The sequence below is a fragment of the Arabidopsis thaliana genome (assembly GCF_000001735.4).
Source record: "Arabidopsis thaliana chromosome 1 sequence".
NCBI classification, from domain to species: Eukaryota; Viridiplantae; Streptophyta; class Magnoliopsida; order Brassicales; family Brassicaceae; genus Arabidopsis; species Arabidopsis thaliana.
In genome coordinates, this window is record NC_003070.9 from 20820841 (window position 1) to 20845947 (window position 25107).

At 35.3% G+C, this 25107-nt stretch overlaps 6 protein-coding genes across 13 annotated transcripts; 1 reads left to right on the plus strand and 5 right to left on the minus strand.

The window, feature by feature from the left end:
* Positions 1-750: 750 nt before the first annotated feature.
* On the plus strand, positions 751-2800 carry AT1G55700 (Cysteine/Histidine-rich C1 domain family protein; the record flags this gene model as incomplete). The annotated part of the gene is made up of 1 exon (NM_104446.2): positions 751-2800. Exon 1 carries the CDS (start codon positions 761-763, stop codon positions 2798-2800), a length of 2040 nt encoding a protein of 679 aa, NP_175966.1. The 5' UTR covers positions 751-760.
* Positions 2801-5083: 2283 nt separating this feature from the next.
* Positions 5084-5302, minus strand: AT1G55710 (uncharacterized protein; the record flags this gene model as incomplete). The annotated part of the gene is made up of 1 exon (NM_104447.1): positions 5084-5302. The coding sequence occupies one exon, from the start codon at positions 5300-5302 to the stop codon at positions 5084-5086; it is 219 nt and encodes a 72-aa protein (NP_175967.1).
* Positions 5303-7277: 1975 nt separating this feature from the next.
* Positions 7278-9800, minus strand: CAX6 (vacuolar cation/proton exchanger; the record flags this gene model as incomplete). Of its 2 annotated transcripts, NM_104448.4 has the most annotated exons (12): positions 7278-7339; positions 7530-7623; positions 7739-7858; positions 7939-7992; positions 8070-8186; positions 8276-8410; positions 8532-8735; positions 8817-9013; positions 9090-9118; positions 9192-9259; positions 9349-9582; positions 9666-9800. In NM_104448.4, the coding sequence occupies 12 exons, from the start codon at positions 9753-9755 to the stop codon at positions 7278-7280; spliced, it is 1404 nt and encodes a 467-aa protein (NP_175968.4). The 2 variants fall into 2 exon arrangements, with proteins under 2 accessions (NP_175968.4, NP_001320656.1); NM_001333724.1 differs by lacking the exon at positions 7278-7339 and having other exon boundaries at positions 7525-7623; positions 9666-9755.
* Positions 9801-10190: 390 nt separating this feature from the next.
* On the minus strand, positions 10191-13788 carry CAX5 (cation exchanger 5). Of its 2 annotated transcripts, none has more exons than NM_001036119.2 (13): positions 13486-13788; positions 13057-13163; positions 12723-12968; positions 12568-12635; positions 12445-12473; positions 12157-12353; positions 11842-12054; positions 11439-11573; positions 11157-11273; positions 11025-11078; positions 10828-10944; positions 10643-10736; positions 10191-10557 (listed from the first exon to the last, which is right to left on the minus strand). In NM_001036119.2, exons 2-13 carry the CDS (start codon positions 13099-13101, stop codon positions 10547-10549), a joined length of 1326 nt encoding a protein of 441 aa, NP_001031196.1. In that variant the 5' UTR covers positions 13102-13163; positions 13486-13788; the 3' UTR covers positions 10191-10546. The 2 variants fall into 2 exon arrangements, with proteins under 2 accessions (NP_001031196.1, NP_175969.2); NM_104449.3 differs by having other exon boundaries at positions 10212-10557; positions 13057-13179; positions 13486-13679.
* Positions 13789-14415: 627 nt separating this feature from the next.
* SIP1 (seed imbibition 1) lies at positions 14416-17938 on the minus strand. The gene is made up of 12 exons (NM_104450.4): positions 17677-17938; positions 17329-17573; positions 17153-17243; positions 17013-17061; positions 16830-16921; positions 16647-16754; positions 16015-16560; positions 15782-15923; positions 15648-15715; positions 15417-15551; positions 15126-15343; positions 14416-15046 (listed from the first exon to the last, which is right to left on the minus strand). The coding sequence occupies exons 1-12, from the start codon at positions 17865-17867 to the stop codon at positions 14667-14669; spliced, it is 2265 nt and encodes a 754-aa protein (NP_175970.1). The 5' UTR covers positions 17868-17938; the 3' UTR covers positions 14416-14666.
* Positions 17939-19250: 1312 nt separating this feature from the next.
* On the minus strand, positions 19251-25059 carry AT1G55750 (BSD domain (BTF2-like transcription factors, Synapse-associated proteins and DOS2-like proteins)). 6 transcript variants are annotated; one of them, NM_001333725.1, is made up of 21 exons: positions 25025-25059; positions 24215-24755; positions 24050-24128; positions 23859-23920; positions 23688-23751; positions 23474-23588; positions 23304-23379; positions 23129-23224; positions 22868-22912; positions 22463-22519; positions 22208-22363; positions 22045-22110; positions 21420-21543; positions 21214-21270; positions 21002-21129; positions 20744-20917; positions 20536-20649; positions 20344-20421; positions 20135-20182; positions 19856-19924; positions 19251-19695 (listed from the first exon to the last, which is right to left on the minus strand). In NM_001333725.1, the coding sequence occupies exons 2-21, from the start codon at positions 24293-24295 to the stop codon at positions 19609-19611; spliced, it is 1776 nt and encodes a 591-aa protein (NP_001319242.1). In that variant the 5' UTR covers positions 24296-24755; positions 25025-25059; the 3' UTR covers positions 19251-19608. The 6 variants fall into 6 exon arrangements, with proteins under 6 accessions (NP_001319242.1, NP_001322056.1, NP_001322055.1 ...); NM_001333727.1 differs by having other exon boundaries at positions 20135-20421; NM_104451.4 differs by lacking the exon at positions 25025-25059 and having other exon boundaries at positions 19303-19695; positions 24215-24440.
* Positions 25060-25107: the final 48 nt, after the last annotated feature.

Here is a 25107-nt window from a genome sequence, read left to right on the forward strand (position 1 = left end):
TTAGCACCCAGAAAAAAGTAGTATGAATTATTAATTTATACCAATTTCGATACTCAAGTCTTTAATTTAAATTTAAAATTTTAACCTATATGCTCATAGATATGTTTTCTTTTAAATTATGAAAATATTTAAATCTAAATAATTCCCAAATATGTAATTCTAATTTTCACATGTTCGAATGAAAAAAAAGAGATAAAAATAATTTTAATTCCGTTAACGTACATTTCAATATTTCATATAGTTTGTAAACTGAATATACGGTTCACACTTTTGTATACTCTTTTTAATAAGTAGTTATATTGTGTAAAACATAGTTAGTATATTTTAATGGAATATTCCTTTATTTTGATTTTTATAGATCTAGCTATCGTGGAGAAGTGAATTTTTTTTCAAAAAAATGAGTGAGAAATTTTCTAATGACAGATGCATTTATTATAGTTTGCAAGTAGTACCGCACCAGACGCACCTTGTCTGAAGGGAGTAAATCCGAGAACACGACTTTGTCCAATCTAAAAAGTCAAACTAGTTAAAATATTGTCTATTGGTCTTTGATTTAATGTAACTCAATTTGTTGGTCTTTAGGAAATAGTACTAAACTCTTTAGGTGACAGCTAAAGCATGTCTGGTATGGTAATGGTATCCTATGATTAGCAAAGTCTCGCCTTAACAAATAAGAATAAAAGGGAGTAAACCTAAGAATATATGCAGATCTAAAAACTCTTCACTTTCTCCTTCATTTGCTAAAAAAAACAAAAAACAAATGGAAGAAATCACATTGAAGTTAAGTTCTCGTGCTATACTGGTGTGTCGTCAATCTGATCCCTCTCAGTCGACGCACTTGCTTTCTCGACGATATGGTGGTCAACGAATGTCTAAATGCCTCATTTGCAGAACCAAGAAACATCATCGCACTAAGTATCATCTCCATTGTGATACCTGCGATTATGATATTCACAAGTCCTGTTATCTCTTACCAAGATGTCGTTCAATGCCTTTAACTAGGCCTCACACTCTCCGTGAGGGAAACGATTATCACAGTAGTTGCGACACATGTGGAGACGAGGTCTCCGAAAATGATCGGAGCTATCATTGTCCTACTTGTGAAATGTGTTACCACAAGGTTTGCAACTTGTACCCGCATGAGATCAGACATCCTTTTCACGCCCAACATCCTCTGAAACTCACCTTCTCCTCAGATTCTTCTTTTACTGATTTGAAGGAGCTGCCCGCTTCATGGCAAGAGGAACCCTCCGACTCCGAAACAGAGGACTCCGATGCGTCAGATGATGTCTCCTCAGATTCTTCTATATCCGATGATGTCTCCTCAGATTCTTCTATATCCGATTTGAAATGCAAATGTTGTCAGACGAATCTCCAAGAGGTATACTATCACTGTTCTATTTGCAAATTTAACCTAAACCTCACTTGTGCTAGAAACCCACCACTTTCCACTATCTCTCATCTCAAGAGCCATGAGCACCCCCTCTCCATTTTTCCTAGACGAATCCCTTTGCCATGTGATGCTTGTGGCTTGTCTCTTGAAAACACCAATGATTACGTCTATGCTTGTCTTTCATGTAACCTCATGGTCCACATGGCATGTATCTTCTTACCACGTGTTATTAAAATCACCCGTCATCAACACCGTTTATCTCTCTCTCCCTCTCTTCCTTCCGGAATATACCCTTGTGGCGTCTGTCGCCTTACCATTGATGTCACCTATGGGCAGTTTTCTTGCAATAGGGGATGCCACTATGCTGTCCATTCCAAATGTGCAATAGAAGAAAGAATATGGGACGGAAAAGATCTTGACGGAGTTCCAGAAGAACCTGATGAAGACGTCGAGCCATTTGAGAGGATTGATGACAAGACAATACAACATTTCAGCCATGAGCATTATCTAAGACTCAACATCAGAAACGGAGTTTTTGATGCAGACAGCTTCTGTCAGGCATGCATCATACCAATCTTAGAGTCTGAAAGTTTTTATGGTTGTACGCAATGCAGCTTCCTTCTCCACGAAGCATGTGCTTCCTTTCCTCGTAAAAAAGACCATCCGCTACACAAACACCGGCTTATACTCCATCCAATTCCTCCTAAGCCACTTGAGGTCCACATGAGAATGATGGGGGGTAAATTGTATTCGCGAAATGTCAAAGGCATGTTCAATTGCAGTGGTTGTGACCAATTAGGTTTTGGTTTCATGTACATATGCAGCGAAAAAGGCTGCCGATTCCAATTAGACGCACGATGCGCTTCCCTTCCGGATCCTTTTATACATGGAAGCCATTCACATGAGCTCTTCTTTAATCTCACAAAGGGAGAATGCATGGGGTGTGAGTCTAGTCATTGTTCACCTTATTCCCTTGAGTGTATGGAATGCAAGTCATTCTTGGGCCTAAAATGCGCTACTTTGCCAAGTATGACACACTACAAGCACGATAAACATCCACTCGCTCTTTGCTACGGGGAAGAAGATACAACAAATGCTCAATATTGGTGCGACATATGTGAGGCGAAATTAGATGCAGAAGAGTGGTTCTATACATGCAATGATTATTGCAATGTCACGGTTCATGTTAGTTGCTTACTGGGAAACCCAATCTTCTTGAAGCCAACGTCCTTCTACATAAAACAAAAACGTTCAACGGTCTCAGTTATTCGTAACAATGATAACACTCGAGCAATTTGCTATAGGTGTGATCGTCGTTCCACACAACCCTTTTTCTTTCGGTATTCAGATTTGGTGTCTTCGTGTTCTTTTAATTGTTTGTGGGATAGAGTACTTAAAATTATATAGTACTAGAAAATGTCCTACGCGATGCGTGGGTGAAATGAATGTAGTGAAATATATGTCTATAACTAATATATATTAATATAATATTAAATTATTTTATAATACATTCAATAAAAAATATCATAAATATTGTGATTATGATATTTTAGTTTTAAACTAAACATTTAGTTTATGAATTCTAATCTAAAATTTGGGTATTTATAAATTAAAAATTATCGAATTGATCAAAAAAGAAAAATTATAATATTGATATACAAGATAAGCCTTGTGTTTTATTTAAATATATGAAAATGATATGCAATATTTCTCTGAGTAAAAGATTTCATAATTGTATATATCATATTGATTATAGTATGTGTGTAAATTGTAAAGTAGTTAATAAATTTGAAGTTGTGAGATTGATAAAGTCTTGATTAATGAGTAAGATTAACATATATGAATATTGATATATTAATACTAATTGATATCAAAAGAACTCTAAATACTTTATACAATTAATATTCAAATTATTTACTATTTCTTCCATCTTTGAACAATATGGTAAGAAAGTATTGAATTTATTTACTAATGATTTATTATATACACATGATTTTTAATAAAGAAGTTTAAAGTTATTTCGATGCACATAATCAAATATTGAAGAAAATATACCATAATTCGGTTGAAAACTAAATAAATTTAAAATTTAAAGTACAATGTAACAAGTAACAACATACAAAATAATTTAAATTAACAGAATTTCCCACCAATGATATCAATGAAGATTATATATTTTGTATAGTTTCATCATTCATCAAATCTCGTAGGTTCTATATTATCTTTATCCATGTAATTTCTTTCTATATTACCTCATTTGCCAACAAATGCATCAAAAGACGAATTATTATGGTCACTATAAAACTTAAGAAACGAAATATAGTGTAAATTTAGCATGATAAGTAAAAGATAAACATTCTTTCAATTACTACGATTAGTAAAATGAGTTATAAGTTACTGTTTAGAACATAAGATCAATAATAAATCAAATGTGTACAAATAGGAATAATGTTTGTATATTAAACTATAAACTAAATGAAAGAGACGAAAATTAAAGAAGTAGCCACACATTAAAATAAAAAGTGAATATATTAAGCAGGACCAACCAGGAAATATCATATGGATCCAATAAACATTTGGCTATATATGTTTATCATTTGGTTGAGTACTCACTGTTGGTATTTTTCATTGAAAAACTAAAATAATTTTAAAGATTAATATGAATTTTAGCAACTTGACATAAATATTTTATAAACAACATTGGTCAACTTCAAAACATGAAGAATAAGTAGAAAATGAAGGTAAAAGTTACCTTGTTTCTCATGTAAAAGTGAGAAGGTACCTTAGACATTTTTCATCAAGTCATTTCTAAAGGAAATCCACCTTTCACATATTCACTTATGCATATACTCTAAAATTTGACTCAACCTCTTTATTTCAAGATATTCACATAAAATTTTGTTTTTAAAGATATTCAGTTAAATATATATATATATATATATGTATATCCATTAATACTATGTTTATATCCTCTATTAAAATATCAGACATGTTCATAAAATAGCAGGTTGAAGACACCGGGTTCCCATGTCGAACCACTAAAGTGAAGCTAAAGGCCTTTGACACCATTTACTAAACTTTGAAACTTTGACTATGGTTATGACTCGAATAGTTAAAACACAAATAGCTGGAGAAAAAATTAGAACCATGACATTAAATAAAATATACATCACAGATGAGCATCGAGCAACACATATATGATTTGCCTACCTATTACCTTCATCATGAACAGAAATTCTCAGTGTAATGATTGCTAAGAAATTCTTAGTGTAATAATTTTTAAGCCACTTTGTATCTACCATTGCACCTATAAAAGGATGTATTAGCAAAAACACATGAAACATGTTATAAAGAAGAGAAGTAACAAAGTGTGAATCAGTATCACCACATTTGGACGATACAAAGGCTACACAAAACAAATATTAAAATTATAAAAATGAGAGAGAAACTTGATTTTAGTTCATTTCTTTGGTGAAAATGAGAAAAATAAAAAACAACGTAATACAGAGGACGAAGCAAACCTTTGAGATTACCATTCTTTGGTTTCTCCAATCCGTCATACTCATATGGTTCGTGGTTTGTCTTTTTTTCTCTTTACTTTCAATTTAATTATGTGGAAAGACTTAGCAGACCACAAAATATTATTTCGGTGTTTAAACAATCCCGAAAGCAACACAGAATGATATAAGTTTAAAAGGAGTTGTAAGAAACAAACCTTGAGGAACCGATGTTGATGTTGTTCCTATGAAGAATCCTACCAGGAGCAACGGCACCACCATCGATCAACTCTCTAAGCCCCCAATTCTCCACGTCCTCTTCTTTCACCTCCTTCTTCTTCTCCTTCTCCACATGGCGGTTATTAGGAAGCTTCACAGGCAACCTCTCGAAGTAATTCCTGAAACTTACCATGCACGTTTTTATTATCTTCGTATAGAAAGAATGAAGCTTCAACCTCAAGCGTTAACAAATGCAGAGAAACCAACTTAAAAAAACTGACATGCAGCGTCTTGCATTTTATAAGGTGAAGGGTTACACTAAAAATGATATTAAATATGATACTAAATATTTAAATCATGGTCATAATTACATAAATGATAATTATGTTAGTGTAACGTAACTGCTTTGATTTATGAAATAGAACAGTTTAGTTGACTAAAAAAAAAACTGCAATAGTTAGACATAATAAATAAAAGAAAACGTGATATCACATGTGTCATTAAATAGAATATTAACCTCACAACATAACTGAAACATATTATGAGTAATTCATTGTTTTTTCATTCAATTTATTATATTGTAAATGATATTTATGACTTAAGTTATATGGTCAGTTATGTTGTTTATTTTGTTTCAAGATATACAAATAAACATTTAATCGATTATGTGAGAGGCCAAATTTTTTTAAAACAAATAAACAAATGATCATATTGTCAACAAACACATACCATAATCTACTCATACATTTTTTATATTTTGAAGGTATTTTAGAGAAAAAATATTTGATCTTTGGTTTGAAAGATAAAACTAATATTTCATTCTTTAATTCCTGAGAAATTATTTTGTTGAGAAATTCTAATATTATGGTAATTATATGAAAATATTGATAAATGATATTTTTTAGGAAAAATAATTATTTAGAAAAAGGGCATTGCAAAAATGTTATAAGTTTTTTTTTAATTATAAAACTGTAATTAAACTCAAAGAATATGGAAAATAGTATATTTAAATTTGAGAAGAATGACACATGTCGAATGAATAGAGCGCCACTTGTCAGATTTTTAGAGTACAAGTTTGAGGAACCTTACTATTTAGAAAAAGGGCATTACAAAAATGTTATAAGTTTTTTTTTAATTATAAAACTGTAATTAAACTCAAAGAATATGGAAAATAGTATATTTAAATTTGAGAAGAATGACACATGCGAATGAATAGAGCGCCACTTGTCAGATTTTTAGAGTACAAGTTTGAGGAAACCTTACTTTATTATATAAGATTATAGTTTCCATTGTTCTTTTGTATTTCTAAGATGTTGGTCCGCACAGTTTGTACCCAACTGTATTACATTAACAATGTAAACAATATTTCTAGGAACTAATTGAGCTCATTAATAAGTTGATATTTTTTATTAAATATTGATCCTTGAATTTAAATTTATTTTTATGTATATAAAGTAATCTAAACTATATTTTTAAAACTAAATTGATATTGACAAGAAAGTAATATCTAACTTTTAATAATTTAGATGCAGAATTAAGGCAAATAAAATTAAATAAAGCACTTTGGCTTAGGTTATATTTTTTTCTTTCACGTTTTCAAACATGTATGAAAATTTTGAGACTCAATTTCTCCTCTAAAGCAACTTGGGACTCTCTCAGGCCTGGATAAAAAAACCATAACCTAATATTGCAAATTCTATCATGTTCAAAGGTGTGACACCGAGGCAAGTTTGGTGTCAAAATATTAGAACGCATCTTAACATGTCACTCGGCTCTAAGCCTCAAGCAGATTAGGGTTTGTAAATCTCGATCCACTGTTGTTTCTCAGCATTGCCACTTGGAACTCATCTGAAGAGCTATTGATCAAAACCATCCAAGATACGAAAACTTTACGGAAGAATTTATGCTATTTTATACCAATATATTCCACTTACTTTAAATTCTCATGAATAATCAAGTACGTAGTGCTACTACTAGTTTGACTTCCCAAACCATTTTATGTTAATTAAGATCTGTTGAAAGAAATGAAGATAAAAAAATATATTCCTATAAACTAGTTATGAATACAATTTTACAAATTGGTAGCCCTAAGCCAGTAAGGGAACTAGAGAATTTAAGGGGAGGTAAATGTAAAATGGGATTATTACTTTCAATTTTTATGAGACAAACTATAGAATCTCATATGTATAGGATGGTGTCCTGCATGTGCATATCTGCTGATGGTCTGTTCCTGAGATCATATAAGGGATTAGTTTTATGACACAAACTGTCTCACACACCATATTGTGTTCTTTAGGGTTGGTTAATTTTTATATCATCTGTCAAGAAATAAGAACACAAAAAAAAAACACGTTTCAGCAGAGATATTAGGTTTTCTTGTTGACACAGAGAAAGGTGTATATAGCAAATTCAACACTAACCTTGATGAGGATCTTCGTGTACAAAGAAACTAGCAGCGACTATCAAATAGCAAAGAATGAGCATCAATCTTTTGAAGTAATTCGATGTCCCTTCCTGCATTACAACAAACACAGCTTCATGCAAGAAAAACTCAAGAATGCATGGTTTCGTGATTAGCGATCATGAAGATAAAATCAACATTGGTTTCATAATTAGCTTCAAGATTAACTAACTGGAGAAAGAAAGCTACAACAATAACAGTTATGAGCAGAGTAGCCGTCTCAAATAGCTGGAGATTTAGATCCATTTGTGCACCCATCATCCATCCGATCACCACACAAAAAGGAACCTAAATCCAATTAAACTATCAGACCAAATCTTTTAGAGAATGTTGAGTACTAGACCCAAGTTCACATATCATATACATACCGCGAACATAGAAATCTGAATGGAGGATCCAATAGCCACTCCCAAAGACAGATCCTGTAGAGGAGAATAATAAATTTATAACTAAAGAAAAGAAGCAAAGACATCAAAATGAAAGAGACTTGTTTACGTACCAGCTTGTCTTTCATGGCAAACATAATCGCACCTGCATGCTCAGCCGCATTCCCAACTATAGGAAGCAAGATGACACTGATAAAAGAGATTGGTATCTTCCATGAGACCGAAGTACCCTATTACAGATTCAAAAACAACATAACACAAGATGACAACGTAATAATATAAGATCTTCTTAAGAATGAAATACAGGGTCTTTAGTTACCTCTATGGCATCGACAAGATAGCCCGAAAGAAGAGAGACCCAAGCCGTAAAGATTGAAAGCCAGATGATAGCTTCCCACTTGGAGATCTCAGGATCTTCATCATCGTTTGAAGTTTCTTCGTTCTGGTTAGTTTTCTATAATTTACAGCAGAGATAAGTTTTAAGTAGAACTGGCAAGAATCATTTAGATGATGAAAGTGGTTGTAACTTGTAAGAAACAATTTTATATATGTAGTTAACTTAAAAGACAAGGAACCTCGGTATAAAAACTTGGCTGGCTCTTTAACTGGAAAAAGAGATAAGCTGCATAGGCAACGAGCATTATACAACTGATAAATCTCGACAGAGCAAGCTCTGATGATCCAGCATGAACCTCGCTGTGCGTGTAATGAAGAAATGTGGGGAAGAGTAGTCCCATGACTGCCATTAAAAGCATGCCCGAACTCACAACTGCATTCCTCTGTATGGTAGAAGAAATAAGATAAGAAACAAGAAGAATTGAACTAAACAGAAAAAAGAAAAGAAAGAATGATATGCAAACTTTGTCAAAGACTTGATCTTTCCCGGGAAACACAAGGCCGCCACAGAAAAAAGCGCAGCCAAGTACAAGCAAAATGTTAGAAAGAATCGAGCCAAGCAGCGTCAACTGTACAACGCGTATCATTCCATTTTTAAGAGCGATAATCGATATGATCAGCTCAATCACGTTTCCAAATGTAGCATTGAGGAGACCTCCAACTGTCAAAATTGTCTAGCGCGTCACAAATATATTAGGAGAAAAAAAAAGAGAGTAACGGAAGAAACCAAGTCATACCAGTTGCGCCTGTGTAGCAAGACAATTGCCTGTTACAAAACTAAACGGTTAGTGTTTGATGATATGGTAATTAAAGAGTCACAAGTGTGAGGAACAACTTACTCTGTGGCATATCCGAGACGTTCAGCTAATGGTGTGATACCTACTAAGCTTAGTAAGAAGAACCACCCCTGAGCCACAACAAGAATCGTTTCTTGAGACTAAACAAGAAGAAACAAAACTAATTATGATAAGTACCTGAGACTACAACTGCTCTCACCTTATTATCTGTCAAGTAGTGGACTAGTATTGCTAGAGGACCGAAAGGCAACAAAAGATTTAGTTTATTCGATAAAATGACGATCTTGAAGCTCTGGACCACACTGTTCCTAGGCGCTTTAGCTCTGCGTTCTCGAAGTGATCCTTGCTCCATCAAAGAAGCTGCATTTGTTTGTGGGGAATCTGTTTCTTGTTCCAAAAGGCTTTTAAGCTCAACTTCATTAACAAGCCCCATCTGTTTACGATAATAATTTAGTTCTTAAGCTGATAATGAGGAGCCAAATAACTGAGACAAGACGTGAACGTGGACTAACTTACTTCTACCTTCGCCTGCATAAAAGCTGGCACCTTACACCACCTTATAGACTTGAAGAAGTTGCTGAACATCAAATATAGCTCCATATACATGAGATTTGTGATCTCATTGATCTGTATATCGAGTTCTTAGAAAGTCTAGTCCTTGTTAACCTTAACTATTCCTTAAGAGTGTATGGCATGTGACACATGATTACAAGCACAATAAGCATCCACTCACTCGTTGCTTGGGGGAGAAGTTACAACAGATGGTCTTTGAATTGTTTATGGAACTCCAGTATTGAAGTATTAAAAGGTTTCCATTTCTTTAGTTTCTTTGTTCCTTAAAGGTATGACACTGAAGCACGATTCCATACCTTGAAGCTCAAACTTGTTTTGCAGCTTAAGGTTGCCGAATGTCGACTCAATGCTGCTTTTGTTGATCCACATTTTCAACAAATCCATCTGGAACTCATCTTCTTACGAACTATGATAAATATTTGCAGAAGAAATTCTGCAATCTTATGCCAAATATGGCTCACAATATTGTTTTGAGTAAGACTTAACTATAACTAGTGTCATCTTGTTTTTTACCATTAAATGTATGAATACAACCGTCCATAAACTGTTCAAAGAAAATCCTCTATATATTAGAGGATAAACAAGCATACTTAGAAAAGAAGAGACACTCCAATCTTGAATCTTCCCATCATAGTTATCAAGGTAATTTTACAAATTTGTAACCCTATAAGCCCCTAAGGGAAGGTAAAACCGTAAAATGGAGCTACTTTCAAATGTTATGAAACAAACTCTAGAATCTCAAATGTACATGTAAGATGATGTGTTCCTGAGATCTTCAGGCTTTAGTTTTAGGATACAAACTTTTTATGTTCTTTTGGGTTGATTTATATATCATCTGTCAAAAAATAAGAAGACAAAAACAGGTTTCAACAGAGAGTTGACACAGAGAAAGGAATATATATAGCAAATTCAACACTAACCTTGATGAGGATCTTCGTGTACAAAGAAACTAGCGGCGACTATCAAATAGCAAAGAATGAGCATCAATCCTTTGAAGTAATTCGATGTTCCTTCCTGCATAAAAACACCACACACAAAGACATTTAACAACTTTGAAGAGAGAGATATACTCGAGATTGGTTTCGTAATTAGCTTCAAGATTTACCTGGAGAAAGAAAGCTACAACAATAACAGTTATGAACAGAGTAGCCGTCTCAAATAGCTGGAAATTTAGGTCCATTTGGGCACCCATCATCCATCCGATAACCACGCAAAAAGGAACCTAAATCCAATCAAACTATCAGACAAAATCTTTTAGAGAATGTTCAGTACTAGACCCAAGTTCACATTTCATATACATACCGCGAACATAGAAATCTGAATGGAGGATCCAATAGCCACTCCCAAAGACAGATCCTGTAGAGGAGAATAATAAAGTTAGAACCTAAAGAAGAGAATCAAAGACATCAAAACGCAAGAGACTTGTCTGTGTACCAGCTTGTCTTTCATGGCAAACATGATGGCACCTGCATGCTCGGCCGCATTCCCAACTATAGGAAGTAAGATGACACTGATAAAAGAGATTGGTATCTTCCATGAGACTGAAGCACCCTATTACAGATTGAAAAACAATAATACAAAACCATAAGTCAAACTCATAAACTAGCATTACAATGTTGTCCTGATCATATGGAAATGAATAAACAGGCCAAGTTAATACACGTAAGATCTTTGTTCGAAATACTAAGATAGAAAAAAAAGCAGGTTGCTATTCACCTCTATGGCATCAACAAGATAGCCGGAAAGAAGAGAGACCCAAGCCGTCAAGATTGAAAGCCAGATAATAGCTTCCCACTTGGAGATCTCAGGATCTTCATCATCGTCTGAAGTTTCTTCGTTCTGGTTAGTTTCCTACAAATTAACAATGTTTACCAAACAGCTGAGATCAGTCCAATTAGAAGAGAAAGATAGCAACCACTCGGCTTTATAAAACAGAAATTCGACAGACCCCGTAAAACTGGCACGAATATTCTGTGGTCATGGATATACTGGTGAAAACTCGAAAATGAAAAAAAACAAATGTTGAAACAATTGTTCTATTTATAATTATCTTAGTCTATCGTTTCCAGGCTTTTTGTAAGAAAAAACGAAAGTCAACCGAAGGTCAAAGACAACAAACCTCGGTGAGAGGGGTATAAGAGCTCGGCTGGCTCTTTAACTGGAAAAAGAGGTAAGCAGCATAGGCAACGAGCATTATGCAACTGCTGAATCTTGAGAGAGCAAGCTCTGATGACCCAGCATGAACCTCACTGTGCGTGTAATGAAGAACTGCGGGGAAGAGTAGTCCCATGACAGCCATCAAAAGCAATCCCGAATTCACAACAGCATTACCCTGCATTGCAGAATAAATAAGCTCAGAAACATGGTATAAATTACAGAACAACAGGGACAATTACATTGAAAAAAAGAAGAGAACAAGTGATGATATTCCTACTTTGTCAAAGACTTGCTCTTTCTGGGAAAATACAAGCCCGCCACAAAAGAAGGCGCAGCCAAGTACAAGTAACATGTTAGAAAGTATCGAGCCGAGCAATGTCAGCTGTACAACACGTATCATTCCACTTTTAAGAGCGAAAATCGATATGATCAGCTCTGTCACGTTTCCAAATGTAGCGTTTAGGAGACCTCCAACTGTTAAATTTGTAAACAGCGTCAAAAAGATATCAGGAGAAAACAAAGTAAACCCGCAATAGAATGGCGATCAGAAGAAACCAAGTCATACCAGTTGAACCAGTGTAACAAGCTAATTGCCTGTCACAAAATAAACGGTTACTTATAGATAAGCCTTGCTGATAGAATGATAACATTGTAACTTATAGAGTTACAAGTGCGAGCAACAGCTTACTCGGTGGCATATCCGAGACGTTCAGCTAATGGTGTGATGCCTACTAAGCTCAATAAGAAGATCCATCCCTGAGCCACAAGAAGAATCATTTCTTGGGAAATAACAGGAAGAAATGAAACTGCTATGAATAGTACCCAAAAAGTACAACTGCTCACCTTATTATCTGTCAAGTAATGGAGTAGTATTGCCAGAGGACCAAAAGGCAACAAAAGATTAAGTTTATTCGATAAAATCACAATCTTGAAGCTCTGGAGCACACTGTTATTAGGTGTTTTAGTTGAGCATTCTCGAAAACTTGCAGAAAGTGATCCTTGTTCCATCAAGGAAGCTGCTTTTCTTTCTGGGGAATCAGTATCTCGTCTAAAAAGGCTTTTGTGCTCAACATCATTAACCAACCCCATCTGTTCAAAGTTGTAATCTTTCCATTAAGCTGACAATGAAGAGCCATATAATCAAAGATAATACATGATCGATCATGAACAAACTTACTTCTACCTGGGCCTGAATAAGAGCTGGCACTTTACAACAACCCATAGACTTGTGCTAAGAAAACATGAAAACGAGGATACACTACAATATCGTCTTCTTCTGGAAACCTGGAGATTGGAAATGCTTAGGAGATCAATCATCAGTATCAAAGAGCATTCCGTTATACAGTATATAAACCACAACCAAATGTGAAAACAAGAATCCAGAACAAGCTTGCACGATTCAACTGAAAATGTGTTAATCTAAGCTTAATCTTTCCATGAAATCAGAGCCCAATCAAATGACTTGATATTTGAAAAACACAAACCCAATTCCATCCAATATCAAAACCCTAAAACCAGATATAAACTACCAAGAATCAAATAGAAGACCTAAAGATGATCGGAGGGATCAACGAAACGGTGAAGAGAGATTCGAAAGTTTTAGTACCTAAGAAGAAGTCAACCAATGGTCAGAGAAGAAAGACTTGAACAAGTTGCAGCAGAAATCCCACAAAAATAAACACTTTGATATCTTCTTCTTCTTCTTCGGAGATTTGTGATCCCAATGGTCTGTTCTTTTTTATTGAGAGATGATACTAAAGAATTTGGGAGATGTCAGTAAACAAGTGCGTGATCGAGAGGAACTTTCCTTCTTCTACTCATTTTTAAAGACATGTTTCGATTTTTTATTTTCTTCTTTCAAATAATTTATGAAACTAGTTAATTGAATTTATTTAGACTTAGAAAAGAAAAAAGACTATTGGAACTTTATCTAATTTCCGATTTTTAAAAAATATTTGGACTCAATATTGTTACTTTCTAATGTTATGACTAATGAATATTGAAATATATGTGAACTGTGAATTACTGTGAAGATTTAAATATAGGAGAAAAAAAAGAGCAATTGCGGTCGATAAATTTTATTTTAATATCAGTTTTTAGTTAAAACATAGTGGTCCTAAACATGACGTGTTACCATAGTCCAGAATAAATTAACTATCGACCGCATCAAGTAATCCCAATTTTTTTAAAACTTTTTTGTTAAGGCAATTTTTTTATCATTGATTCGATCCCTTTCGTTTCTGGACTTAAATAAATCGTTTATAATTTCTTAAAATTTTCCTTTCAAAAGACGACCAAAAAAAAAAAAAAATCCTTTCAAAAAATATCATAAACTGATCAATTACTAGACCGAACCAAATCAAAATAATTAGACCAAAACCAAATTTTCTATAAAAACATTTAGGGTGTGTGTAGAAGTCATTTTCAGAGTAATTAAGAATGCTTTAATTTGCGAGTTTTATTAGTGGAAGTATTGCTAAAAATGCACGGATCTACTAGTCTACTACTATCTACAGATATGATTACATAGTCGTCTGGTTGTTCTCTTGTGGACAACTAAATTTGCACCATAACATTTTACAGATTTTACACCGTTGATGATAAATAAGAAGGAAGAAAATGATTACACTAATGCATGCTAAGCCATACAACAAACATTTTTTTTTTGTATTATTATATCAAAACGAACACGGACCAATCTGTTTGATTTGTATTGGTCTGGTCGATAACCCATACAGATTAACCAACAAATCAATACAGAACTGATACAATTATACAGATCAATAATTATTGGATGACCACGTCCCACAGATACAATTCTTTCTCCGGAACTCCTAAAGTAAACGTAACTAAACCGGATTCCGGTTCATACCGGTACTCCACGTCGTCTGAATCCACCGTAACACTTCGTGGTCGTCGAACGGACGAGTAAACACCAACCAAACCACTGCCTCGAAGTTTCATCCTAACGACAAATTTAGTCCCCTCGTCATCGTATCTTAAACTCACAATGGCTCCTCCAGAATTAAACATCTCCATAAGCCCCACCGGTGCAAATTTACTTCCATCGGAAAATTCCTTCACCGGAACCACCGTGAAAACTTCGTATTCACGTGGCATCAATGTCACTGGTAAAGATGTATCTTTTGGGAGATACACTAACTCTCCTGATAGAAAAGGAAAAAAAAAGTGAAGGTTTTAGTATAATCAGAGTAATTTAGACTGATGTTTGAGTTTGTGTACTACCTCTGAGATGGGAATAGACAATGGAATCTCCTGTCCATTCAAAGGCTGCTACTTTATGAAGATAATGAACATCATTGGTTCGGACACAACCAGAAATGGTCCCAGGTTCTTGGTCATGGATTAGGTATCTCTTCTCGTTCTTACACCATCCAGCGCCTTGGCAGTTGAAAACTCCAATAACGCCAGTGAATTCGTTCAGGTTCCATATTTTCAGAAGACTTGCAAAGTATAATACAACAGTTAGTTAAGATTTAAGCTTTCTTCTCTTCCAAGTAAAGGAAAACGAGATACCTTTTATTGTCTCTGACTGGATCACTGAAGAAGCAATCACTGGTTGGTCTTCCGGGAAGCTTTGCTCTGAGTATGGAACCGTCTCGAAGTACTAGCTTTCTTAAAAGGTTGAAGTCATGTTGTCCCGGTTTGTCGCTGTTTAACAAGTTTGAATGGATCTAGAGTTACTTACTTGCAGCTCATTTTACTATGATAATTTGTTTGTCAAATGGTATTGAATCTTGTGATTACCTGACATATATGGCACATCCTCCAACCGCGCGAGCTGCAGCATGATATTCAGCCATCGGATGCAAACTCTGCAATGAGAAACAGATAGATTCATTCACAAGTTCAGAAAAGTTTGTTAAAGCAATTCAACGTACATGAAACATGTCCCAGTCCGGCTGCATAAACTCTCCAAGGAAAAGTGTGTTATATGCAACAGAAGCAATGTGGATCGTGTGTGAAGCGGGGTCTCTAGGCCAGAAATCGTCTGATGCTCTTATAACAGCAGTCTTTTTTGCGCTAAAGTATCATTACAAGAAGAAATTAGAAGGGATAGTAATAATTATGGATAAATATCAATGAGAACAACGTTGTAGGTCCAGAAGCTAACCTGTAGAGACCATCTGTGTTATGACTCATGCAAGAGATAATACCATTGTCAGGGAAGTTTCTTGAAATAGAAGCTTCCAAAGCCTGGTGATACTTCTTTGCAAGTTTGACACGACCACCATGTCCAGCTCCAAGAGTTTCAAGAATGTTTTGGACGTCTACTTTGACACCATCGACCCCAACGGATGCAAGGTATGAGTGAAGATCATTATAGAAGCTAAAGACTTTCTCAGGATTCACCAAACCAAGTCCATTCTTAGTTATGCTTTCTAAACATCCACAATTCTCACTGGACATAACTCCTGGTGAAGAAACTGGATACGCAACCTTGGATTCGTAGTGTTCCATACCAGAAACACCTGGTTTGACTCCTCCCCAATATCCTGTTATCGCATGCCAAACATAAACATACTTGAGCGAATTATTACTCTTAATGTCTGTGATAACATGTCCAAGACTCAATGAAGGGTCATCCACCCGGTGGCCTTCTTTGCCATCCTTTTGAAACTTATGATTCTCCTTGATGTGAGTTAACCGGTTTGCAAAACTGAAGGTAAGCACAAAAGATAAAGAGTGGTTTATTAAGACTAAAGAAAGAACTTAAATCAGAATTAAGAGAGCTTAATTACTTACTTGGCAGCATTATCAGCGTTGAATTCTACACTGGTCTCATCCATGCCAACAGATTGCCATCCATCATCAATTATGACAAACTTTGGGGTAACCCCACCAGCTTTGAGGCTACAGAGAATCAGTGCAGGTTTGGTTAAGTCACAGTTACTAAAGCCATCTTCAAAAGTAAAGACTCAGGAGAACCTCTCAAGTCCTTGCTTGACGTCTTTGGCTGTGACATTGGTATAGAATGCATCCCAAGTGCACCAACCAAACCAATTCAACATATCTGGCATCTGAACACAACCAAAACAGGGGAAATTTTCAGAGTTAATTTTGGTATGTATATAATCAAAGATCACATAAAACGTCTCAATGTTTCCTTACTTTCTTTCTCTCTCGGTGTGAAAATGTTTGAAGATGTTGTTCAACAGCCCTGCATAATCATTGAAAGGCAAAGATTCTTAACCCTAAAAAAATTTGGACATAAAGAAGTCTTAAGTTGAGACTTGAGAAACATTACATACTTGACAGCTTTGGTAATGACATCAAAAGGGTCGGAGCCAGCAGCCACAAAAACCAAATGACTCCCTTCGAATTGGTCAACGGTTGGATCACCTTGACCATACAAAAACCATATAAATCTCAGAGAGAATCTAACAAAAAAAATTCAACTCAAATCTAGCTAGCTGTGTCAACTTACCACTTTCAAGACAAATCTCTAGCTCATTAGCCTCGTTCCCTTGAAGAACAGCTCTAAAATCTCCTTCAAGTATAGGTAAGAATACAACGTACGAAGAAGATTGATCTCTTCCTCCTAAATCAGAACCTTGGTTTGCTTCTACGATTAGAAACTGAGTCTCACAAGGAATCTCTTTCCCATTAGTCCCCATTCTTTGAGTCATCCACCATAATTTAAACCGGAAGACACACATAAACCTTAGGTCTCTGCCAAGGAAAAAAAAAACATTTATACCCTAAGCCTCAAGTAATTCAACAAATTATGTGACATCTAACAACAAAAGTGTAGGAAAGGGATTTTGAACAGTACTCGAGTTTGCCAAGGGAGAAGACACGGTGGCTTCCGGTTTGATCTGACGTGACGCCGATGAACGCGCCGTCGATTAAGGCGTTTCCCGAAGCTGGGGTAACTAAGACATTCTCCGGAACGCCGTGAAGAACACGGTGACCTAGCACCACCAAATCTGAGTCGGTGACGCTGATTCCGGCACCAACGGTCATTGTTACTTCCTTGTAGGGAAAACAAAAAAATAATAATGAAACCTCAAGACTCACGCTACTCTCGAGAGTGAGTTAATTAGTTGGACAAGAGGAATGATATTTATAGAACGTTATCGATGACGTGTTCATATCTAGCGGACACGAAAATGCAAAATAAAATTAGTATAATAAGATACGTACATTTATTTGAACAAAATTTGGAAAGGTAATTCGGTGAATTTCTATTTCTTGTAACCAATATTATGATTAGAGAATAACGTGTCAATTGTTTGGCGTGATTGTAAATGCTGAATAGTTGACATAATTATTCATAGACGGATATGATTCATTTCGAATATGATGTTTAAGTTTACTTTATTCTTGTCGTTCTTTTTTGGGTTTAATCATTGAAATCGCAAACTAATCCTCCTATATCTATTTGATGCACCATGTATAAATATAACCTCACTACAATGCTTGTAAAGTTGTAATTTGTTAAATATAAAAGATTCTCTACCTTTCAAATATGAAAATCGAAAATGCTATGAACCGAACATTTGGGATGTTTACTATCGATAATAATATGCGTTTTTATAGTGAAAGCTAAAGGACAAACATTAATTACTCATATGATAATACTAGGAAAAATCTTTTAACAAAGAAAATAATATAAAATATATTTGCATGCGAAAAGATCTACTAGTGGTATGTCAGTGATCATTAATAGAGCGGCGCAGATCTCTCTGGTACAAGGCCCACCATATGCACGACCATTGGACGGTTTGTTCTCAAATAAAGGTCACACATCTATTACCAATGCAACAACTTATGAACCAAGTAAATATCGATCAACTTATGAACCAAGTAAATATCGATACCTCTGTGGCTGTGTCTGGAAATAAGTAACTTCAACACAAAGAAAACCTAAACTCACCAATGTTTAGAGGAGAAAACAAAATCGAATATGTCAAGAGAAGAATATGCAAGTTATCTAGAAGGAGAAGACAAGTCCACAGGAAAATATGAAGACGAAAACGTGAGCCAAGTAAACTAACCAAAAGGCTTTTTCGGCCATATATATTATATCGTGCTTAATCAAAACCCAATCTCTAGTTAACGAGTTTATATGAAACCTAAAAGTGGAGAGTCCCCCTTTTCTTTTTCTTTATAGCTTTACTTATGGAGCTTGAATTTTGTATGTCATGTCAATATGACAAGCAATGAGTAACTTTATCTGTTTTTATTTTTTTCCTCACAATGAGTAAATTAATCATTCAAATCAAAAGTTATCCATGAATGCTATGTCAAAAAAAGTTTTATGTTGAATTTTATATATTTCTAATTTGGATTGTTGTTTGATGCGATTCAAACATTGAAATCTACTACGCCATCGAAGCATTTTCTCTATTATTGTCCCATTATTATAAATATTCACCAGTAACCAAATAACCAAACAATTATGGCACTGAGAGCTTTCTTGGAGCTGTAGTAACGTCCTCAAAGCCTGTAGAGAATTTACTAATACATTGCAAACTTAAAAATGTTCAGATCGAGAAAATCTCTTTGTTGTCTCTCGCAGTTAACAATATAACGCCTAATTAACAAAAAAAAGAAAAGAAAATATTACTACAATATAAACGCATTTTTGTATCTCAATGGTCGGACAAAAAGGGACAAATGAAGATTTTCAAAAACACCAACCAAGGCTGATGAAACAATTCAAAGATCTTGCAAAGCTTTTTAGTTTTAGTTTTTTTGTCCTCTATACGTAGCCGTTTGGTCTTTCGCCGCTCTTAGCTGTTCTTCTCTGCAGATCCACTTCGTAGTGATGGAACGCAGCGTCAAGAGCCTAGCAGAGAAAACCGATTAAGATCAATTTTCAAACCGGATTACAATGCAAGGCTGTAGAAACTGGATATAGATGCAATATGAGTGGAAAATATAGACTTAACCGAGACATGATGTAATAAAAGTATAAAACTCTTCCGTAGATATTGGAAGAAGCTAACCTGTTGCATTGGACGAACCAGTAGAGAAACCTGATGCCGGAGATCAGATTGCACCGACTCTTTCATTGCCTGAGTTACATGGAGTTTAATATCAAGGAAACCGTACAGTTGACCATATATATGCAAATAAGATTCGACTACAATACTGCATCAATTTTATTTACCCAAAAATTTCATTTTCGTAAACGCATTGGTATGATTAGGAACTACTGTTTTAACATAGCAGATTTACTATCAGTTGCTTATTCTGTCAGAAAGATGAAGAATTTCAAAGCTTACCTCAAGTTTTGAATATGTATTGGACATTGCATCCTTCAGTTTACCAACCTGCATGATAATAATATAACATCACAAGAATCGACGAAAAATATTTGGTATAATAACTTGCTCTTGGTGTATAATAAGATTAAATTTCCCGTGAAAGCCTAGGAATCAATATATATAGCAATTTCTGGGACTGGGAGATTTGAAAATTGCAATAACATTACCTTGGTATGAAGATATGTGGTTGTTATCGGATAAGATGACCAAAAATGTTTCAGTAATTCTTGTATTGATGTCCAATGCTGTAGATGAAAGAAGAAAAGTCCTCTTATCCATATGCATTACTACCTAATCTTCACTAACTAGTACATATAGAGCTTCTTGTCACTTAGGACACTGGAAAATGTCGGACTTACGTGTAGAACTTCATCCTTAGTGGACTTTGGTAATCTGTCCAGAAAGCTCTCTCGTGGGTTCTTCCCATTAATATTTTTAGCAGTTGCAATGGTTCGGGTTAACGAACTGAAAACCTGAATAGGGTTAGCAATTTTTAGCTCAGGCAACAAAGCAATAAGTAATGATTTCTTTTGTCAGCACACTTTTTATTATGTGACAGAATAGCACCTCGAAAGAAACTTCAGGCTTAATCAACGGATCACTTAATCCTGTAGCTCTAATCTCTAAAATGGATTCCTTTAGTAATCCATAAGCTTCATGGACATTTCTCTTCAAGCCCTTTGCTCCTCTGGGTACATTGAGGACGTTTCCTTGTTGAGATTCAAAGTAATCACGAGGATCCTGATTCCAAAGAAGAAAGGGTAAGCGGATTAACGCAGCATCCATCATCAATTGTGAAAACCTTATATTGGCAGAAAGCCAAACCTTGATAGAAAGCGGCGCCAATGGGAAATTTTGTGGTGCTTGAAGATCCTCCATTCCTGCTACCCGGGACATTCTTTCCAATCTCTCCTGATTAGCGTCCTTGGTGGTTTCACCATCAGCTTTGCTTACTAACAGGGGTGTAAAATAGAGATGGATAGCAAGGTCAGATGAATAAAAAGCGTGGCATTGTTTAGCAGAATGAAACATCATACCTTGTTTAACCCGTGTGAGAGCCTCTGCAACAATCCTTGTATCTTCTGACTCAACATCTGCTTTCCAATTACAGGAATATTATTGTATATTTACCACCAAGAACTAAAGTCAAAAGGCCAACATAAATGTTTACACTTCCTGAACTATCTACTGTTATAAAATATTCAGATAAAAAGATTCAAATGAGGTTCTTAGAGGTGTTTACCAATGCTTCTGCCTTCCAATACAACAGCAGCATGACGATTAAGATCTTGCAAAAGTGATCGTTTAAACTGATCATTTTGTGGTTCAACAACATCCATGGTGCCATCACGCTGGATCCCGTGGTCCTGTGTTATGGGAAAGTTATATTAAGTACGATAAAGTGTATTGAAAATAACGTTTCAACCGCATACAAAGAGCACAATGTCAATGTTAAGATTAATATTTTCTAGATATCAGTTTTGAGCTCCTTCTCACACATGCTAATATTAAAGTAGTGGTCTTGTGAAAAAGCAAAAGCACTAATTCAGAGTTATTTGAAAGAAACTAAATTCCTGATTTAACAATTCAAATTAGGTTCGCTGAGAATTCTAGAAGAAAGAAACAAGTGACACACATTGGTACAGGTTTGATTCTTAACACCGTTAGTATTATCCCAGTTCTTCCCATACTATTTCTACTAGGGATAGACAATACGTAAACATCAACACTACAAACCTCGATGAAAGACTTATTCTATGTGTGAATCTGTACAGTGTTAACTGAGCATTGAACTTTCCTTTCAACAACCATTGTTGCGCAATTTGGAAATTATCCAAACCTTTCACATGCAGTGGTAGTTGACTTACCATAAGATGAGTGTAGTCGTCTCCCTGGTCAGCCTCCATGTCAAGAGTTGGATCAACCCGTCTAATCTACAGAGATGACATTTAAATCAGATGGATATGCCACAAATATTTTCTTTTCAAACAAAATATATGATAAATGATTAAACCATAGAAGAAACCTAACCTTGTGACGAGTTTCCCGAGCCAATATCTCATCAGGCTTCAGAAAGACAGCGAGTTCCTCGTCCTCAGCAGCTTCTGCTGCAGCTACTGCTGTATTTTTGGTGCTGTAAAGATATTCTGCTCTAAAATATTTTGTCCAGAAGTCTTTTTCTGTCATCTGGCGTAGGAAAATAACTACCAAAGCCAGTTAAGATTCGTCGTATTTGAGGGTTAACCTTATAAACAAAGATGGTCACAGTGAGCTGGTCTTTGTTACCTTACTCGGAACATAATTGATGAATGCCTGCCGAACAGCTGGCTTCTCAGCAAAAATCTGAAAGCGTAATGAAGAAAACATAAGTAAGAAAAGGACTGTAGCAGTTACGAAAGTAACATTTAAGTTACTTGCAATGGATTTACTGGCTAAGCAAGCACAAGATAGAATGTGGGTGAAAGACTGTTAAAAAAGTTTATATTCCTCATTTGTAGTTTCAGATTGGACTAGAAGTTCAAGCACATGATGCAACCTGAACACCTAACAATGGATTTCTGACCCAATATATCACTAGCTGCAACTTCAACCCCATAACATATAAAAAACTTATGATGACGACCTTGGAGGGATTCAGAAACTGATAGAGCAGTTACACTAATGACAAACATAGTGAACCAAAGAGCTCACCTGAAAAATTATCTCAGGTGTCAAGTTAAACGTCACTCTATTAGTCTGAAAGAAGAAAAATGAAGAAAGTGGTTAGTAAACCAGCAGAGATGTCACATGATAATATGATATATATCAACATATGAATGTAATTCAGTCGAACACATCAGTGTATGGTCATATAGATGCATTGTTTCTTTCCTACAAAAGCAGGCACATGAAAATGCTAACTAAATTGGCTGTACTAACTGCCAGAAAGGAGTTGAGATAACTATACCATACCCGCCCATCAGTAGATGGTTTGATGCCAGAAACCATCATGCTCTTAAGCCCGAGCTGCTGTTTTGACTTTCTGATGGAATCTTTACCAAGTAATTTCTGCAGCCAGAATAAAGTCGGTAACTATGAAGACATTGAAGAGAACAAAATTTTTAAAAAAATCAAACAAAGAACCAACCTTTCTTGTAGCCCAGAATTCATCTTCAGTCAGTACTTTACTTTCCACAAATTGCTTATGCAATCTCTGCAGCTCACTTTAAATCACGTATGTTACTCATATTAGAAGGAACTTGATGAGCCAATGAAACTTTGAACCCAAAAAGGCAACTTAATGTTCCAATTACATACCTATTTTCTCTCAGAAGCTTGAAGCGCAGCTCCAATTCCTTAATACTGAGTTGCTCGGAAGATGTCGAGACAACGGATTTATTAGGCTCCAATTCACATTTAGCAAGGGCCTTAGCTGTTTATAGTAAAAAAGAGGTTACAGAAACACCACGAAAGAAAACAAGAGAAATACTTTCCCAATCAATAAAAGCAAACCAAGGGACATGGAGGTTACTGATGAAATCACGGCAAGCATGCATGTCGGGATAATTTTCAAACTCAAAGATATGACTCTTTGCCTACAATCAAGGATGAGGAAACCTCAATGAACACAGAGATATAGCTTCAAAATTCACATATCTATAATGTATCATAGCTTTAATCAAAAAATGTCAACAGAAAAAACCTGCTTGTTGGTGAGATTGAGCCAAGGAGGTTTATTTGATCCTTCTTTGGTATATTTTTGACCTGAGAGATTGAACAAACACAGTGAAATTTGATAATGACTATGCAGCTATCATCATAACTGAAATCGTTTATCAACACAACATCTATTATCCAATAAGCAATGTTAATGAGAAAAGGTACAAACAATACTTTTGATGTTCTGAGTAAGTACTTTGAGCTTAGAATCTGATTTGGGATCATTAGGGACGAAGAGCAACATCCCTTCTCTCTGCAAATTTTTCGATTTTGCAAAAGAAACAGTTAAGCTGAGAGATAATATAACTCAAATAAGAGCGAAAAGTGTAATCTTCATACAATTCTGAGAAATCCAGGAGTTCCTGGATCCTTGACAGTGCTCTTGTATTTGACTAGCTTCTCTATTTGCCCACCAGCCATATCCAACTGTAGAAACGGTGGTTCTCTGTTTTCCAGTCGATCAATTCATCGGAAATCAAGCGAAATTGGAATCTAGGTTTATACTATAGAACGGGAATAAGTATCCGACCCGAATCATGACCCAACTTACTGACCCGAATTAAACTGCTACGGCCCATTATGATTGGTCATGTGATAAAATGAACAAAAAGTCAAAACTAATTAGGGGCATCAAAATGTAAGATTCATCCTTATGTCGATTTTCATCTGATCAAAGACCGGTGTGTAGATATCCGACCAAGCTTTCTTGAGAGGAGAGTACCGGTTCGGTGGAACGGCTACTTCTCTAAACTGAACTTTCCCATCAGACATTTCATGAGCCTTCAAAGTTCAATGGCTTAACCGTCATAGGCTCGGTTTCAGTTGCGGATTGAATAGACTCTGCCATGGACTTTAACACCTTCAATGACTAAATTCAAACCTGTAAAATAGCATACAACACCTTAAATTATGATAGTCTCACGACTATAATCAATATGTACCAAATTCTGTAATCTCTAGTATAAATCAATAATGAGGATAGACACAGAAAAGAAGAAAAGATACATATTTGTGCATTTATCAACTAAATTGACATCGACAAAAAAAGACCACAAACCAGATAAAGCTTCAAACGATAGATTTTTTTTGAAAGCTCTATAGAATTGAAGCTGATTACTGTACAGAAGAAGAAAAGAGTAGCTGGCTTACTAGAGGATGTCGACGGCTGAAGAAGAAGAAGGTAGACGTAGAAAGAGTTTTGAGTTCGAAATTTGGGAGGTTTTTTTGATTAG

Coding starts and splice junctions, on each gene's coding strand:
- CAX5 (NM_001036119.2), bottom strand. CDS start 13,101: ATGGGTTGTTGTAAAGTGCCAGCTCTTATTCAGGCCCAGGTAGAA. Junction 12,636..12,722: donor ATTACTTGACAGATAATAAG/GTGAGCAGTTGT, acceptor CTTGTGGCTCAG/GGATGGATCTTCTTATTGAG. Junction 12,055..12,156: donor AAGAGCAAGTCTTTGACAAA/GTAGGAATATCA, acceptor TCTGCAATGCAG/GGTAATGCTGTTGTGAATTC.
- SIP1 (NM_104450.4), bottom strand. CDS start 17,867: ATGACCGTTGGTGCCGGAATCAGCGTCACCGACTCAGATTTGGTGGTG. Junction 16,922..17,012: donor CACACCGAGAGAGAAAGAAA/GTAAGGAAACAT, acceptor GGTTGTGTTCAG/ATGCCAGATATGTTGAATTG. Junction 16,561..16,646: donor AACGCTGATAATGCTGCCAA/GTAAGTAATTAA, acceptor GCTTACCTTCAG/TTTTGCAAACCGGTTAACTC.
- AT1G55750 (NM_001333725.1), bottom strand. CDS start 24,295: ATGGCTGGTGGGCAAATAGAGAAGCTAGTCAAATACAAGAGCACTGTC. Junction 24,129..24,214: donor CTCCTGGATTTCTCAGAATT/GTATGAAGATTA, acceptor AAAAATTTGCAG/AGAGAAGGGATGTTGCTCTT. Junction 20,918..21,001: donor TGGCGCCGCTTTCTATCAAG/GTTTGGCTTTCT, acceptor CTTTGGAATCAG/GATCCTCGTGATTACTTTGA.